Source organism: Leopardus geoffroyi, chromosome B2 (assembly GCF_018350155.1).
Source record: "Leopardus geoffroyi isolate Oge1 chromosome B2, O.geoffroyi_Oge1_pat1.0, whole genome shotgun sequence".
Taxonomy (NCBI): domain Eukaryota; kingdom Metazoa; phylum Chordata; class Mammalia; order Carnivora; family Felidae; genus Leopardus; species Leopardus geoffroyi.
Window position 1 is genome coordinate 68,308,117 of NC_059332.1, and position 18,190 is coordinate 68,326,306.

General features: G+C 34.9%; 1 protein-coding gene and 1 pseudogene across 12 annotated transcripts in view; one reads left to right on the plus strand and one right to left on the minus strand.

Moving 5' to 3' along the window:
• The window catches only part of SENP6 (SUMO specific peptidase 6), a 115,572-nt gene that overhangs the window by 7,335 nt on the left and 90,047 nt on the right, over positions 1-18,190 (plus strand). For 11 of the 12 annotated variants that reach the window (XM_045498803.1, XM_045498802.1, XM_045498804.1 and 8 more), the window contains exons 2-3: positions 13,402-13,495; positions 15,417-15,477. In XM_045498803.1, the coding sequence (XP_045354759.1) occupies positions 13,402-13,495; positions 15,417-15,477 (155 nt within the window). Of the gene's footprint in view, positions 1-13,401; positions 13,496-15,416; positions 15,478-16,595; positions 16,635-18,190 lie in introns of those variants that run through there. The other variant, XM_045498808.1, reaches the window with a different exon arrangement.
• On the minus strand, positions 680-1,532 carry LOC123609364 (annotated as a pseudogene).

Below are 18,190 nucleotides of genomic sequence, written 5' to 3' on the forward strand. Positions count from 1 at the left end.
TTGTATACTTAAAGTCCTATTGCTTGGAATGATGCAACAATGGATGGTAATCTGTTATTATGAACCGCAAATTATGATTGCCAACATCAGCTTAAAAAAAAAAAAAGACAACAAGTATGGAAGGTAGATAATGTATGCAGTATCTGTTTGATATTACAAATGGTTTTTCTTTAGCCCTATTCTTTGGATTATCTTAGGTTTTGTACTTTACATAATTTTCTGCATCCATCACCAAAAATTAGAACCCCTTTCTCCTGAGGATACAGGACTTTCATTGCTAAAATTGGTACAATCATTGGGGTCACATGGAGACGTTTAGACATTCTGCCTTGTCGCAGGTTAACAACAATTACCTTGAGGACATCTGAAGCTACAAGCTTGAGTAGCAATACAACAAACCATATTCTGATCTTGCTTTTGGAGGTTTTTGGCTATTTCAAATACATTTCATGTTTGCTTTTTAGTATGGTTTTTTCCCCCCCTCTCATATTAACTGCATTATAGTCTTTGAAATAGAGTAGGGAGAACAACAACAAAAAAAGCCAGTGTGTGTGTCCAGCATATAGTAAATTCACTTCTTCATTTTTTGCAAAGATTGAAACCAAATGGCAATCTAATGAAGAGCTAGAAATTCCCTGAGACCTGTTTGTAGACTATGTAATAACTTTGTTGTCTTTCCTCATTCAAAAATCTGCAAGCTTTCTACCCCACTACCTCCTATATATGAATCTGCCACTAAATTGTGAAAACATGGTGAAGATACTACCTCTTCACCATCATGACCTCTGTTGACTCTGCCTCTATAACTCCTATGACCACTGTTTGGATGAAGTGGGATTCCAAATATTTTGGCATTTGATCTTTCTTCAGCCTAGGTTGGTCTCCATTCTATAATATCATAGGAGATTTTATCAGAGAATGATTTAGTTTTGTCATAATAGCGATTAAGTCTGGGAGTCTTCATCAGCATTTCCTTCCCAGTTTGAGTACCAACTCTTGAGTCTCCTTTGTCTTCACCATTTACAAGCTTTGCCTGTTTCTCAAGTTTACCTTCTAATTTAAGTTTTCTGTCAGTTTTTTCCTTGTTGAATTATGCATTTCATGTTCAGAATTAAAATGTCATTGGTCCATCTCCCTGGATACTGAATTCCTCTCTTACCCTGATGATCTTCTCACCTTTCTTTGGCGCTGTTTGTCTCTTACAGTCATTTCTGAGTTGTTCATTTCCTGACTTTGGAACTTTGTGTGCATCAGCTTGAGATAACTGAATTTTTAGAGATAACTGAATTTTTTCTATCTTGTAAAGATAGAACCACCTGTATTACTTTGGGATAAGATACCACTGCTTGATATTTCTGTTCTATAGAAGATCAAGGAGCTTCCAGAAACACCAGTAGCACCAAACAGCTGCCTGATAAAGACCTTGGACAGAACTAACTGTATGCTGGCATCCTGCCAAAAGGTCCGTAGAAATCCACTGAATGGAACAAAGAAGTAGATAAACAAAGAATACTGAGCAGTAGTAGCTCCATCCCGATGCAAAGAGTATGTGGTTTTGGTGACTCCTGAGAAATCTAATTTAATATCACTCCCAAGAATATCATATATTTAGACTTCATTTTGAGATAGTTTTGGATAATCTATTGGTCTGTTTTCTGTTCAGAAGTACAAAGGCTTTATAGATTAAGGATTTGAGAAAGTCACCTCAGCTGGGTGATTCTTCTTTACGTAACATATGTCCCTGGTCTGGAGGTTCCAAGATGGCTTCATTCAAATGTCTTGACTCCAGTAGATGTGGAAAGGTGGACCCTTCTCTTTCCATGTAGTGTAAAGGCCTCTTCACCTGGTCTCTTCAGCAGGGTACCTGTAACGTGGTGCTTGGAGCTCCAATAGAACTGTCTTTGGAGGATCCTGACAAGTTCTTAAGAAAGATTGGGGCGATAGTGCTACAGAGCCACCTGAAATTGCTTTATTGAGATTTTCTGACATTGACATTTAATTCCTCTTTATATTTTACTGCTTTTACATTTGTCAGTTGCAGAAGTTTCAAGTTTAAAAAAATTATCCTATTCTTCATTATTGTAAAACGTTATGGTGATAGTTTAAAAGTTATTAGGAAATATTTTATACCTATGTGAAATATGAAGAATAGTATAGCAAAAACTCATGTTCTGCTTACTAGCCGAAAGAAAACATTACCAGTATAGTTGAAGCTGGGGTAAACCCTATCGTTTTTGCATCCTCCTACCTCCAGGGGTAACTACCATTCTTAATTTGGTAGTTATCTTTCCCATGCATTTCTTTGTACTTTACTCTTTATGTATGTATCTCTAAACTGTGTGTGTGTGTGTGTGTGTGTGTCTGTGTGTGTCTGTGTGTGCGCGCGCACCCACACGTGCGTGTGCACGTGTAAATTATCTTGCATGTTTTAGAATATGAGTTATGTTCTGTATTTTTCCGCAACTTGCTTATCATTCTTACAGCATTGTTTGAGGGATTAATGTTGATAAGAACTTCCATTTTCATTGTCAATTAGTATCTCATAGTATGGATATACTACAGTTTATTTATACATTCCCATTTGTAGAAGTTTAGGTTGTAGCCACCTTTTTATTATTACATACATTGCTACTATGTATACCTTCATATGTTTCATATTGCTACTATGAAATCTTTTAAAAGTACATTTCCTTGTGCACGTGTGTGTGTTTCTGTAGGGCAGAGGTCAGCAAACTTTCTGTTTAAAGGGCCAGATAGTAAATGTTTTTACACTTTGCAGTCTGAACACTCTCTGTTCCAATTACTCAATGCTGCTATTTTAGTAAGAAGGCAGTTATAGATGAGACATAAGTAAACAAATGTGGCTGTGTGCCAGTAAAACTTGATGGACACTCAAATTTGAATTTTTTTATAATTTTTATGTGTTATGAAACATTGTTTTGATTTTTTTTTTTCCCTTCAACCATTTAAAAATGTTAAAGCCATCTTAGCTTTTAGGTCTCATAAAAACGGGCAGTAGTCCATATTTAGCTGGGCCATACTTCACTGACACCTGATCTAGTGTATCCCTTAAGCGATGGAATCATTGGGTCATGTACAGTTCCAGCTTTATGTAGATATTGTCAAATTGGTCTCCAGAGTGGTTTGATTAACAGTTTTTAAATTTTCCAGTTTATACACATCATCACCCACTTCATAATGTTTGATGTTTTAGTTTTTGCCAGTCTGATGGGGTTATCAGATGGTGGTTTTAATTTATAATATTCTGGTCTGTAGTGAGATTGAGTATCTTTATTGCTCATTAGAAAACATATATATTCCTGGGTGCTTGGATGGCTCAGTCCATTGAGCATCTGACTTTGGCTCATGATCTCATGGTTCATGAGTTACAGCCTTAGGTCAGGCTTCGCACTGATAGCAGGGAGTCTGCCTCCAAGTCTCTGTCTCCCTCTATCTGTGCCCCTCGCCCGCTAGCACACACTCTTTCACTCTCTTTCTCCTTCTTTCAAAAATAAACATTAAAAATTTTTTTAAAAAAATACTCCTTGTTCATTGAACATTCAAAAAATATTGAGTGCCAAGCTGGAGCTAATCCCTGTTCTGTGAGCTTCGGGCTCTTGAGTAAAGTAAACAAAATATACTATGAGTTTCTTTTTTGTGCTTTTGTTTTTGTGTGTATGTGTTTCTGTTCTTAATTCATTCATATCTTCTGCCTAAAATGGGCATTCTCTTGGAATTTTGGAGTTCTATATTATATACTCTGGATAAAAAACCTTCGCTGAATTTATGGATTAAACATACATCTTATGAAATTATTACTTATTTTTTAATGAATAATTTTATGAACAGAATTTTTTATTTCTATTTTTTATTTATTTTGAAAGACAGCGTGCATGTAAATAGGGGAGGGGCAGAGAGAGAAGGGGGTAGAGAGTGCTCCCAAGCAGACTCCGTGCTGTCAGCGCAGAACCCGGTAGGGGACTTGATCTCACAAACCGTGTGATCATGACTGGAGCCGGAATCAGGAGTTAGACACTTAACAGAGTGAACCACCCAGGAGACCCTTGAACAGAATTTTTTAATGTAATGTAGTCATTTGTTGTTTTTTTTCCCAATGGCTTGTGCTTTTCGTGATGTAAGAAATCCTTTGGTCTTATTGGTCCTTATTATAACTTTTTTGTTTTATTAGTTTTATGGCAGCAGGAGAATGCCAGTCAGGTATACAGGCTGGGTTAACAGAATTTGGAAGTCTATTTATAGTGTATATATTATGTTTTCTTTATACTGAAAAAGTATTTTAAAGACTTTATTAAGTATTTGTAAGTCTTATATTGTAAGGGATTAATATCTAAAATATATAAAGAACTCCTACAACTCATTACCAAAACCCCCAAATAATCCAATTAAAAATGGACAAAGGGCTTGAATAGACATTTTTCCAAAGAAGACATACAGATGCCAACAGGTACATGAAAAGGTGCTCAACATCATTCATCATTCCGCTTCTGGGAATATATCAAAGGAAACAATGTCAGGGGGGAGATGGATGGAGGGATGGGTGAAATAGGTGATGGGGATTAAGGAGTACACTTGTGATGAGCACCAGGTGTTGTATGGAAGTGTGGAATCACTATATTATACAAGTGAAATTAATATTACACTATGTAAAAACTTAAGAAAAAAGTACCAAAAAGATAGCTGCACCCAGATGTTCACAGCATTATTTATAATAGCCATGACATTTAAAAAGCCTAAGATCCGTTGACCAGGAATGGATAAAGAAATAGTCATATACATACTTATATACTGTGGAATATTACTCAGCCATAAAAAACAAGGACATTGGCAATTTGAGACAACATGTATGAACCTTGAGGGCATTATATTAAGTGAGAGAAGTCAGAGAAAGACAAATACTGTATGATTTCACTTATATGTGGAATCTTAAACAGATCAGATTTGTGGTTATTGAGGCAGGAAGTGAGGTGAGGGTTGGGGACTTAGAGAAGGTGGTCAAAAGGTACAAACTTCCAGTACTGAGGATTTAATGTACAAAATGATGACTCTAGTTAACATCTGTATGGTATTTTTTTTTTAAGTTGTTGACAGTAGATCATCACAAGAAAAAAGTTCTCATGAGTTCTCTTATGTGATGAGTTGTCATCACCAGGAAAATAACTTTTTGTTTTGTATCTCTATTAAGTGTTGGATGTTAACTGAACTTATTGTGGTGATCATTTCACAATATATGTAATTCAAGTTATTATGGTGTACACCTTGAATTTATACAGTGTTATATGACAATTACATCTCAGTGAAATTGGGGAAAAAAAAAAACAACAGGCTTTTTTTTTTTTTTTTCCCCTAACCGTGCAAAGTATTTACTTATTTATTTTTTTAAAGACTGTTTTTTAAGAGCAGTTTTAGGTTCACAGCAAAGTTGAGAGGAAGGTACACAGATTTCCCATGTACCTTCTACTCCCACATGTGCATAGCCTCCACCCATATCAATATCTCCCAACAGAGTGGTATATTTGTTACAATTGATAAACCTATATTGGCACAGCATAATCACCCAAAGTTCATATATATAGTGTAATTCACTCTTGCTGTTGTATATAATTTGTGGGTTTGGAGAGGTGTATAATGACATGTATCCATCATCATAATATCATATGGAGTATTTTCAGTGCCATAAAATTCAGTGCTCCACCTATTCATTCTTTAAACCTGCCTCCCCCAAAATACTCTTGGCAAGTACTGATCTTTTTACTGTCCCCATAGTTTTGCCTTTTTCAGAATGTCATATAGTTGAAATCATATAGTATGTAGTTATGCATTTAAGTTTTCTTCATGTTTTTTCATGGCTTGATAGCTCATTCCTTCTTAGGGAAATAATATTCCATTGTCTGAATGCACCATAATTTATCCATTCACCTACTGAAGGAAATCTTAGTTGTTTCCAAGTTTTGGCAGTTAAAATAAAACCGCTATAAACATTTGTGTGTAGATGTTAGTGTGGATGTAAGTTTTTAACTCCTTAAATACCAAGTTAAATACCAAGGAGTGCATTTGCTGTATGGTAACAGTATGTGTAGTTTTGTAAGAAATCCCAAACCGTACCATTTTGTGTTCCCACTAGAATGAGTGAGAATTCTTTTTGTACATCCTTACCGGCAGTTGATGTTGTCAGTATTCCAGATTTTAGCTATTTTAATGGGAGTGTTTCTCATTGTTTTAATTTGCATATCCCTGATGACCGATGATGTGGAGCCACTTTTCATGTGCTTATTTGTCATCTCTATCTTCTTTGGTGAGGTGTCTGTTAAGGTCTTTGCCCCGCCCCTTTAATGTTTATTTGTTTATTTTGAGAGAGAGAGCATGCATGTGTGCAAGTGGGGGGAAGGACAGAGAGAGAGGGAGAGAGAGAGTATCTTAAGCAGTCTCCATGCTCAGGGCAGAGCCTGACGTGGGGCTTGATCTCACGACCTGAGCTGATATCAAGAGTTGGATGCTCAACCAGCTGAGATATCCAAGGCCCCTTCCTTTTTAAAAAAATCGTAGAATAGTTGACACACGGTGTTACATTAGTTTCAGGTGCATAACATAGTGATTCCACAAATCTATTATACTCACCACAAGTGTAGCTACCGTCTGTCCCCATACAATGCTCCTATGGTACTATTGACTGTATTCCCTGTGCTGTGCCTTTTATTCCTGTGATTTATTCATTCCACAATAGAAGACCTGTGTCTACTCCCCTTCACCCATTTTGCCATTTGCCTTCACCCATCCTGCAACCCTCCTCCCCTCTTTTGGCCCATTTTTCTCCTCCTCCCCCATCTCCCCCCCTCCTCCTCCTTTTTTAACAAGCAGGAGGGGCAGAGAGAGAGAGAGAGAGAGAGAGGGACAGAGGATCTGAAGTGGGCTTTGTGCTGACAGCAGGGAGCCCAATACTTGGCTTGAACTCACGAACCACAAGGTCATGACCTGAGACGAATTTAGCCGCTTAACTGACTGAGCCATCCAGGTGCTCCTTGGCCCATTTTTAAATTTGTTTTCTTTTTAATGACTTTACGAGCATTTTGTATATTTTGGATACAATCCTTTATCAGATGTATGTTTTGCAAATATTTTCTCCCAGCCTGGTTTGTCTTCTCATTTTCTTGATGTTGTCTTTTGCATAGCAGAAGTGCCTAATTTTAATGAAGTCCAGCTTATTAATTCTTTCATGGATTGTGCCTTGGGTGTTGTATCTAAAAAGTCATTGTCATACTCAAGGTTATTTAAGTTTTCTCTTATGTTACGTTGTAAGAGTTTTATAGTTTTCCATTGCAATCCATTTTGAATGAATTTTTTTGAAGGATGTGAGGTTTGTGTCTAGAGTCATTTTGTTGCATGTGGATGTCCAGTTGTTTCAGCACCATTTTTTTGATTAGACTAACTTTTCTTACGTTGTATTGCATTTGTTCCTTTGTCAAAGATCAACTAATTATGTTCACGTGGGTCTGTTCTGGGTTCTCTGTTCTTTTCTACTGATTTGTCTATTCGTTTGCCAACACCACACTGACTTGATTACTGTAGTTTTATAGTAAGACTCAAAGTTGGGTGGTGTTAGTCTTCCATATTTGTTCTTCATAAATATTGTGTTGGCTATTCTGGGTCTTTAGCCTCTCCACATAAATTAATAATCTGCTTCTCACTATCTACAAAATAACTTGCTGAGATTTTTATTGCAATTGCATTAAATGTGTAGATAATGTTGGGAAGAATTGGTAACTTGACAATATTGAGTCGTGCTATCCATGATATTTAGTTCTACTTTGATTACGTTTATTGGAGTTTTGTAGTTTTCCTTATAGCTCTTGTACATATTTTGTTAGCTTTACAGCTAAGTATTATATTTTGGGGCATGCTAATGTAAGTGGTATTGTGCTTTTAATTTCAAATTCCACTTTTTTATTATTGGTATATTGGAAAGCAATTGACCTTTTTGTATTAATCTTATATTCTTCAGACAGTATAATTGCTTCTTAGTTGCATTTTTTTTGATGGATTATTTTGGATATTATGTGGAAATATCATCTCTGAAACAAAGTTTTATTTCTTCTTTCCCAATCTATAGCTCTCTTTTTTCCTTCTTTTGTTTTATTGAATTAGCAAAATTTCCAGTGCATTTTTGAAAAGGAATGATGAGAGGTCATTCCTCCCTTGTACCTGATCTCAGTGGAAAAGCTTCAGTTTCTCACCATTATGTATGATGTTGGCTGTAGATTTTTGTAGATGCTCTTTGGGCCACAAAGCGTCCGACTTCAGCCAGGTCACAATCTCGCGGTCCGTGAGTTCGAGCCCCGCGTCAGGCTCTGGGCTGATGGCTCAGAGCCTGGAGCCTGTTAACGATTCTGTGTCTCCCTCTCTCTCTGCCCCTCCCCCGTTCATGCTCTGTCTCTCTCTCTGTCCCAAAAATAAATAAAACGTTGAAAAAAAAATTTTTTTTTTAATTTTAAAAAATTATTTTTTTTAATTTTTAAAGACATTTTTAGAAGTTTATTTAGAGAAGGAGAGAGAGAACACACAAGCAGGGGAGAGGCAGAGAGAGAATCTCAAGCAGGCTCCACACTGTCAGCGCAGAGCCCAATGCTGGGCTCTAACTCAGGAACTGTGAAATCATGACCTGAGCCAAAATCAGGAGTCAGGCGCTTAACTGACTGAGCCACCCAGGTGCCCCTAAACAGTATTTGTTACTGTTGTCTGTTTGTTGCAAAGTATTTGTTTTGTGAATTATATTTATGATTTTTAAATGTTGATTCTTTTGGAATAAACTCTGCTCGATTAGTATATATTTTTCTTTACATATTACTGGATTTGATTTGCTGATATTTTATTTAGGATTTTATATTTGTCTCCATGAGAGAGTGGTAATTTTCCTTCCTTGGGTGTCATTGTCAGGTTTGGAATCCAGATACTCTTACTTTGCGAAGTCAATGCAGGGTATTTCCCCTTCTTTTATTTTCTGGGAAAATAAATGTGTTGCTCTTTCTTAAAAGCTTGAAAGAAACTACTATAGGGGCACCTGGCTAACTCAGTCATTAGAGCATGTGACTCTTGAACTTGGGGTTGTAAGATTGAGCCCCATGTTGGGGGTAGAGTTTACTTAAAAAATAGGACGAAATTACTTACTGTGAAATAAAAATAACCTGTATAAAAAATTACTAGAGAGGCCTTTTGGGCCTGAATATTTCTTTATGGAAATATTTGTAATAATTCAGTTTCTTTTATTGATGCAGCAGTGTTCAAATCTTCTTGTGTCAGTTTGGTAATATTTGTGTCCTTGTAGGTATTTAGGTGTGTTTTCTCTAGTCAACTAAGTCAGTGCCTCCCCATCCATCACGTTTTCATCTTTCAGTTTAGTTACATCTCTCATTTACTGTTATCTCCTTTCTGGTTTTCTTTTTGTTCTTAAGGGTTTCTACTTTTTCTCCTCTCCTTCCTTTACTGTCATTTTAGTGAAGCATATGGAGAAAAATGCATTTATTTGATTTGTGATACTTACTGGGATCTCTTCTTAACCTTTATCTCTTCTTCTACTTAATTTTGTAAGTGGAGTTTAGTGGACATAATTTTCTATTCTCATTATTACTAACGTCAGCTATAGCAGGATATTGAAATGTGAAATGCTCTCCAGGACTTTTAAGGATTTAAGGTTTTGCTCCTACTGTAAGTTGCCCTAAACTTATGTTTTAAAAATGTGTTTGGTTTTTTTTAACTTATTTTTTTTTATTGGCAGTAATCACTTTCTCGAGGTTATTGTTCTTTTATTTATACATTTAGAGGTTCTAATCTGTTGATTGTTCTTTCATTTATACATTTAGAGGTTCTAATCTGTGGATTGGGAAATCATATGACTAGATGTGTTAGAATTGTGTGTTTAGAACCCTAGTTCCTTTAGTGCATAAATAATAAACATTTCTTGACTTTTTGCTGCCTCGTGGCCTTTTTGACTAACTTGCCTAGTTGATGGATACTAGTTGCTTGATTATGAGTCTTCGTTAGCTTAGAAATCATTATAGTTTAATTACCTTTTCTGTCTTGGTAGCATAACTTTCACCTAGCCATCTTTTTTTAAAACAGGTTCATTTTACTTTTGATTTTTTAATGTTCTTTTTGGGGAATAATTTTAAATTCATAGACAGGTTTCGAAGATGTCATAGTTTCTATATACTGTTCATTTTTTCTTAATGTTGGCACCTTATGTGATCATAGTACATTTGTTAAAAACTTGGAAATTAACATAACTATAATATTATCACCCAAACTACAGACTTTATTTGCACTTCCCTGGTTATTTCACTAATGTCCTTTTCTTATTCCAAGGTCCAATCCAGGATACCGCATTTTGATTGTTACATCTCCTTAGTCTCCTCTGATCTATAATAGTTTCTTAATCTTTCCTTCCTTTTTAAAAGCATACTAGTCAGGTATTTTGTAGACTGTTTCTCAGTTTATCTGATGTTTTGTCATGATTAACTGGCATTATGGGTTTTTGGGAAGAAGACCACAGAGCTGAAGTGGCATTTTCATCACATCGTATTAAATACTACATCCTGTGAATAAGACGTCACTTTTGATTTTAACCTTAATTATGGCTGAGGTAGTGATTGTCAGATATCACTGTCAATTGACTTTTTTCCCTTTCTGTAGTCGATGCTTGTAAGTGAGTTACCAAGTCCAGTCTATACTGAAGGGAAAGGGAATTAAGTTTCATCTCTTATAGGAAAGAGTTTGTGCATATATCATTTGGAATTCTTTTTTAAGGAAAGTATGTCCCTTTTTCCCATTTAGTTATTTATTCATTCAATCATTTATGTCAGTATGACTTCGTGAATATTTGTTTACTTTTGGGAGTTATAATTCAATACTGTTGTTTATTTTTGCTAAAATTGTTTCACCCTTGTTCAACTATTGGGAGGTTCAGTTTGGCTCCTGTAACCTTTTGATATTCCCCCATCTTTTTTTTTTTTTTTTTTTTTTTGGAAAAAGAACCTCCTTATTTCCTAGTATACAGAATATTCCAGGTTTATCTTGTATTTTCCCTGCCCCATCCTTAGAATCAGTCATTTCTTCTAGGAGCCTGAGCTCCGTTTATTAGAGAATGATATTTAAAAATCAGGATCTGGCTGTAAGTGTACTTGTTGCCACTAGGCTGTCACTGCTTTTTAGACCTCTCAGAGAAGAGAGCCTTAGTTCTGTATACTAACCCATGCTACAAGACATGCCTATATTTGTTCTTTTACCTATCTGTATATATGGCAAACAAATATGGATTCATACTGATATCTCTTTCTCTAGTACCATTAGAATAAACAGAGTTCATTCTGGTTTTCTTTTCTGTTGCTTATTTGTAACCTCTTTCTCTGACAGGGAGAAACCTTGCATCCATCATACGCTATTATTTGTCCAACCCCAGTATACATGTAAAGAAGTTTCAGATTTGCTCATAGTGACTTCTTCCTTCCCATTTCATAATTTTGGTTGTGAACTCCTATTCTTTGAAACTCTTTCTGAGGCTGTATTGAAATTTTTAGAGAGGATTTATATTTGATTCTGTTAGTCACATAGAGGCTTTTTGCAGGGTGGGGCTTTAAAAATGGTTTTTTTATTGTAGCAGAAATATACATAACAAAATTTACAATTTTAACCATTTTCAAGTGTACAATTTGGATTGTCATTAAGTACTTTCATAATGTTGTACAATCATTACCACCATTCATTTCCAGAACTTTTTCATCATCCCAAACAAAAACCATACGCCAATTAAAAAAATAAGTCTCCATTCTTCTCCTTCTCCAACCCGTGTTAACCTCTGTCGCACTTTCTGCTTCTGAATTTGCCAATCCTTGATACCTCATATAAGTGGAGTCATACAATATATGTTATTTTATGGCTAGCTTGTTTAACTCATTGTAATGTTTTCAGGGTTCATCCATGTTGTAGCATGTATCAGAATTTGATTCCTTTATGGCTGAATAATATTCCTGTGTGTGTATGTATATGCATATATACACAGAACATTTTATTTATTTATTCATCTTTTGCTGGACATTTGAGTTGTTTTCACCTTTGGCTATGTGATTAATGCTACTATGAATGTTGGTGTGTAAGTATCAGAGTCCGTGCTGTCCCAGTTATTTTGGGTACAAACCTAGAAATGAGATTTCTGGAACATAGGGTAATTCTGTTTAACTCTGAGGAACTGCCGAACTTCCCATGGTGGCTGCACTGTTTTACATTCCCACCAGCGATGCACAGAATTTCCACTTTCTCCACGTTCTTACCAACACTTACTATTTCATGTTTTTTAAAAATAATGGCTATCCTAATGACTGAGTATCTCATTATAGTTTTGATTTGCATTTTTCCAACATCTAGTGGTACTCAGCCTCTTGTGAGACTGTTTTAATTATAGACTTTCCTGGGTCCTGTAGGTTATGGTTATGAAAATTCTGGTCCCAAACCTGAGTAATTGTGAGCTTGTGGTTAGGAATTCCCTAACCATGAGATAAATATACTTTGTCATCAGTTTAACCTAAAAACCCAGAGCAAAGGAAAGACATCAGAATTATTCCTACTTTCTTTCAGTTTCTTTTTTTCTCCTAGTTCACCTAATTTTAAGGTTGCCCTTCAGATCTTCTGGTCATCAGTTTAACCTCTCATCTTGCTGGCATCCCAAACTTGATCTTAAAGCCCAGGATCTAGGCCATCAGGTTTTTGACTCTGAGACAAATGCCAGCTTCAGAACTCATTTATCTCTCAGTTCCCACTTTCTGGTTGTTCATGGTTTCAGAGGGTTTTAGCCACTCACTTAAAATTTTAAAACTCATCATGAGTATATGTGGTGTTCTGATGTAGAGGATTTTCCTGGACTTTGAGTTCACCATATTGTCAATGCAGAAAACATTGATTTCTCTTCTGTTAAAAGGCAGAGATGATCGACTGAAGTAAAGAAAAGGCTAGTGTCTGGATATAGTTCTCATAAATGATTTATGAACAAAATAAAATAACAGGTAGTAATTTGATCAGTGATCAAATATGGACATACAGGGTTGGTTTTTATATATTTTATACATACTCATATGCTCCGCCTCTATTTTTATTGTATCAAATCTTACCAATTTGAGTTTCTTCTTGGTAACAAACTCATGCATATGGACAACTGTAAATTAGCAGAAACAGATTTTAATGTGTTCTTTTTATTTCTGGAGATAAGATGTTTATAAGAAATATTCAAAAAGCAAGAAAATTAAGAAAACATCTAGACTAATCAAAGAGCTTGAGAAATGCTAAATTTTATTTCATATTGAATAGCTTTGTTAATGAATATTTATCTCTGTTTTATTTCAGCTTTGGCTAGATCAGAATCTAAGAGAGATGGAGGTTTTAAAAATAATTGGAGCTTTGATCATGGAGACGAAAGTGAAGGAGATACAGATAAAGAGTAAGAACTTTTTTTCTTCCGTCACATATTTTATAAGAATGACATTTCATTGAAAAATGATTTATATTCCATGGAAGTATTTTTAAGAGTATGGTATTCTTAAGAAAACATCTTTTATAGTAGCATCAAGGAAAGAAAAAGCAGATTTTTATTAAATAATTTTGCTTTTTCATTTCTCTTTTGAATGATTATGTGTCTTTTGAAATGATTATGTGCATGTAATACATGTAAGCTTATTAAAAATTGATCATTAAAGATTTTCGATTAAAGAAATTGTTCTTTTTTTTAAATAACATTTCTGATTTGAAAAGCTACTGTTTGTCATGAGTAAGTGAACCCACATTAAGACCCCTGAGTTTTTTGTGAAAGTTTAAGTCCTATAGTGTATCTTTCTTCCCAGTTGCCCTATCCATCTTAGATCACATTACTACCAGAGAAAGCAGAAACTATATAAATGATAAACACAGATGTTAACTCAGGCAAAAGTTAAACAGAGTAGTTATTACACTTTGTTAGTGTGCTTAGAATGACTGCTTTGTAAAATTTAAATGATAGTTTTAATACAACCTTTTGCATATCATGAGATTTGTATTACAAGGTCACCATTGCTATTAGGTGCCTTGGTTTGTTGATCTGGTTTTCCACTGGACCAGAACAAATTCAGAGGTACATAAATATATACAAGGAGTTCTACCAAACTATAAGTATTTTTAAAAATTTCTATACAAAAAGTCATTCAGAAGATATTGGCTAATAAATATTGTAGGTGCTTCACTTTTCTGTCTGGGCAACAGCTGCATTCATCATTACCACTTTCATGTGTTTTCATCTATGAGATATTGAACTGACTGTAAACTTTTATTCGAAGGAGAACTTCGAACTGGTAAGGTTTTCACCTAAAATTGGTATTTTGTGGTCATCTTTCTCTCCTGTCTTTTATTATTACATAATAAATAAAATACAAGTATTTTATTATAATTATATATATATTAGTATTATATTTTATCACTATAAATAATATATTTTTCTTATGTAATTTTGAAAATTTTGCATTAGATCCAAAATTGAGTAGAAAGTATACCACCTTTTAAATATTTTTGTAAAATGTTTGGAAAAAAGAGAATTTTTACTAGTAAAAAAGTTGGGATGTGTATAAACAGCAATGAAACAAATATTTTACATTTTTATTATAAATAACTAAGATTTTACTAAAAATAGGTTAACAGTTGTCTTTAGAAGAATGTATTTTGACTTTCTTTGTTAGATTTGTCATGATTATATTACTTGTTCTGTATATTTCATTTATGAATCATACTCTTTGGTTTATCATTATAAGATGATCCTTAGGAGCTTCAGCTTTTTTAATATTTTGAGATTAAATAGATATATCAGTCTGATCTTTTAGAGTCTCAGGCCAGTGATTCTAAAGTGTTGATATTTCCAGGAGTTGCAAAGGTGTAACTGTTTTAGTGTGGTAACACCATTGGAATTACTTTCTTTATATCAGCTAAGGTTTTCTTACCAGCTTTTTCTCTGTATTGTTTCTCTGTTCTTTTCCCCTAATTTTAAATCCAAGACAGAAAGGAAAAATGAGTGACTGTAAATGGAATCTACAGTTAGGAAAACAAAAATTATATGTTCATTTATAGCAAGGGCAACAAACGATGGCCCATTGGCTGAATCTGGCCCATCATTAGATTTTGTTAATAGTTTTATTGGAACACAGCCACACCTGTGGTCTGTGGCTGCTTCATACCAAAATGGCAGAGTAGTTGGTATAAAGACCATGTTTACTCTCTGGCCCTTTATAGGAAACATTTGCTGATCCCTGAATTAGGTGAGCAAAGAGAATAAAACTTCTGAATTAATGTATGGGTTGTAATTGTCACTTAAGGTTTTTTCCCCCTTGTTTTCTGTGTAGTGAGGCAAATCTACTCAGTGTGGGTGAAGATGAGGATTCTGAGACCTCGAAAGGAAAAAAGGCAAGTGTTGCTTTTCTGATTTTTTTTTTTTTTTTGGTAATTTTTTTAGGTTATATACTAAAAACTAATACTTCAAAAGAAGATTTTTATATATATATTTCTAAAGTTTATTTTGAGAGAGAGAGAAAGTGAGTGGGGGAGGCGGGGAGAGGGAGAGAGAATCAGAGAGAGAGAGAGAGAGAGAGAGAGAGAGAGAGAGAGAATGAATCCCAAAGCAGGCTCTGTGCTGTCAGTGCAGCCTCAGATGGGGCTTAATCTCACAAATCATGAGATCATAACTTGAGCTGAAATCAAGAGTCAGACGCTTAACTGACTGAGCTACCCAGGCATCTCTCAATATAGTCTTAATTTGCATTTCTTTTACTATGAGTAAGGTTAAATGTGTTTTCATATGTGTAGTCCATTTATTTTTCATTTTTGATAACTGTCAGTTAATATCTTCGCCCATTTTCTTAATTTAGTCTGTAGAATATTATTGATTCATATGAATTCTTACTATATTGAGTCTAACACTTTTTTGACATCTCTGAAATCTATCTAGATGCATAATAATAATGGCATGACATAGTTCATTTAGAAAAATTTGCACGTTTGTATTTACAATGATACGTGTCTTATAATGGTTTCATAGATTGATGAAATAGAGTCTTTTGGAGAATTTGGCCCCTTGCTGTGATACTATCTGCTAATAGTTTAAACCGTTTTTTTTTTGACTAGTCTTTTGCATTTGCTTTTGACGATTATTGCCTTGGATAAAAAGTTTTCTTATGTTGTCAAAATATTGATCTTTTTTCCTTTAATGGCTTTTGGGTTTAGTGTCTTTTTTCCTAATGATGTTAACTTAATTACTTACTTGCTTTGTCCTACGAGATTGTTTCACAATACCAATACGAATATAATTACTAATAAAATGATTAATATTTTTTTTCTTCTGTTTGCTTGTTGGTGTTTGGTGGCACCGTCAGGTATATCCTATTAGGAATGAGTATTTAAGTTACTATGTTGTGTGTTTTTGTTTTGTTTTTGTTTTTTTGAGTGAACTTTAAAAAAATTTTTTTTTTGTTTATTTGTGTTAAGTAATCTTTACACCCAACCTGGGACTTGAACCCATAACCCCGAGATCAAGAGTTACATGCAGCTCCGACTGAGCCAGCCAGGTGCCCCTACTACTTTTTTTTTTTAATCAATTAAAATAAGTTTGTTTTATAATTATACAAAAAACTTTTTTGTGATTTGAAAGTCCTATCTATAAAAGAAGTTTTATTCAGATAAGTCTAGGTTTTGTTCTGATTTCCTCTATCCTTTTCTCTTTCACTAATAGGTAACCTTTTTTAAAAATTACATGGTTTAGCCTTTCATTTTAATTTTCTTCCTTCCTTTTTTTTTTTTTAAACATTTATTCATTTTTTGAGAGAGAGAAAGAGAGACAGACAGAGAGAGAGACAGAGCGTGAGTAGGGGAGGGGCAAAGAGAAAGGGAGACACAGAATCCGAAGCAGGCTCCAGGCTCTGAGCTGTCAGCACAGGGCCCGATGCAGGGCTCGAACCCACAAACCATGGGATCATGGCCTGAGCTGAAGTCGGACGCTCAACCGACTGAGCCACCCAGGCACCCCTCTTCACTTTTTTAATAGAATATACATCCTTTCTTGGAGAAACTGCCCACACTGTTTGATACTTCGATTGTTTTGCTTAACAGTATAGTCTGCAAAGTATTTAGAGATCTTTATCATCTCTTGGGGCACCTAGGTGGCTCAGTCAGTTGGGCATCTGATTCAGGTCATGATCTCACGGGTTCGTCTGTTCAAGCCCTGCCTCGGGTTCACTGCTGTCAGTGCAGAGCCCACTTCTAATCTTCTCTCCCTCTCTCTCTGCCCCTCCCCGGCTCACGCCTTCTAGGAAAAATTAATAAAACATTTAAAAAAAAAAAACCTCTGTATCATCTCTTTTATTGTTACATAGTATTCCCGTGAGTGGATAAACAGTAGATATTTAGTTGATTGCCTAGTGATGAGCAGAGGTGTTTCCTAGTCTTTTGTTACTATAAGTAGTGCTTTAATAAAGCCTTATGCTTTAAAATAAATAAGTAAAGCCTTATGCTTATATCTTTTCATATCTTTACAGTATACTTTTGGGATAGATTCCTAGAATTGCAGTTGCTGTTTCAGAGGGTAAATATATATGTAATTTTGCTAGTTATTACCAAATGCCTCATTCATAGGAGTTAGCATTTGCCATTCCTGCTAATAATATATGAAAGTTCCTATTTTCTTGTAATCTTGGGAAGTATGTGGTCAAAGTTGAATTTTTACTATTTTGACATAGTACCCTCTTCACAGATTACTTGTATTTACAGTTGAATAGTATTATAGGGGCTTTTAAATTTACTTTCCCTCCATCTTTGTGGGGTTTTTTTTCTCCTACAACATCTCTATTTTGTTGTAATTAAGGGAATTTATAGAATTTGAAGATTTTCTCTTAGTACTCTAAAATTTTTCTTTATGAAATTACAATGAAAAACTATGAGGTTTTTTTCACATTGCAGTTTTCCCTTTTTTTTTTTATTAAAAATTTTTTTTAATGTTTGTTTTTCAGAGAGAGAGAGAGAGAGACGGAGTGTGAGCAGGAGAGGGGCAGAGAGAGAGGGAGACACAGAATCCGAATCAGACTCCAGGCTCTGAGCTATCAGCACAGACCCTGACGTAGGGCTTGAA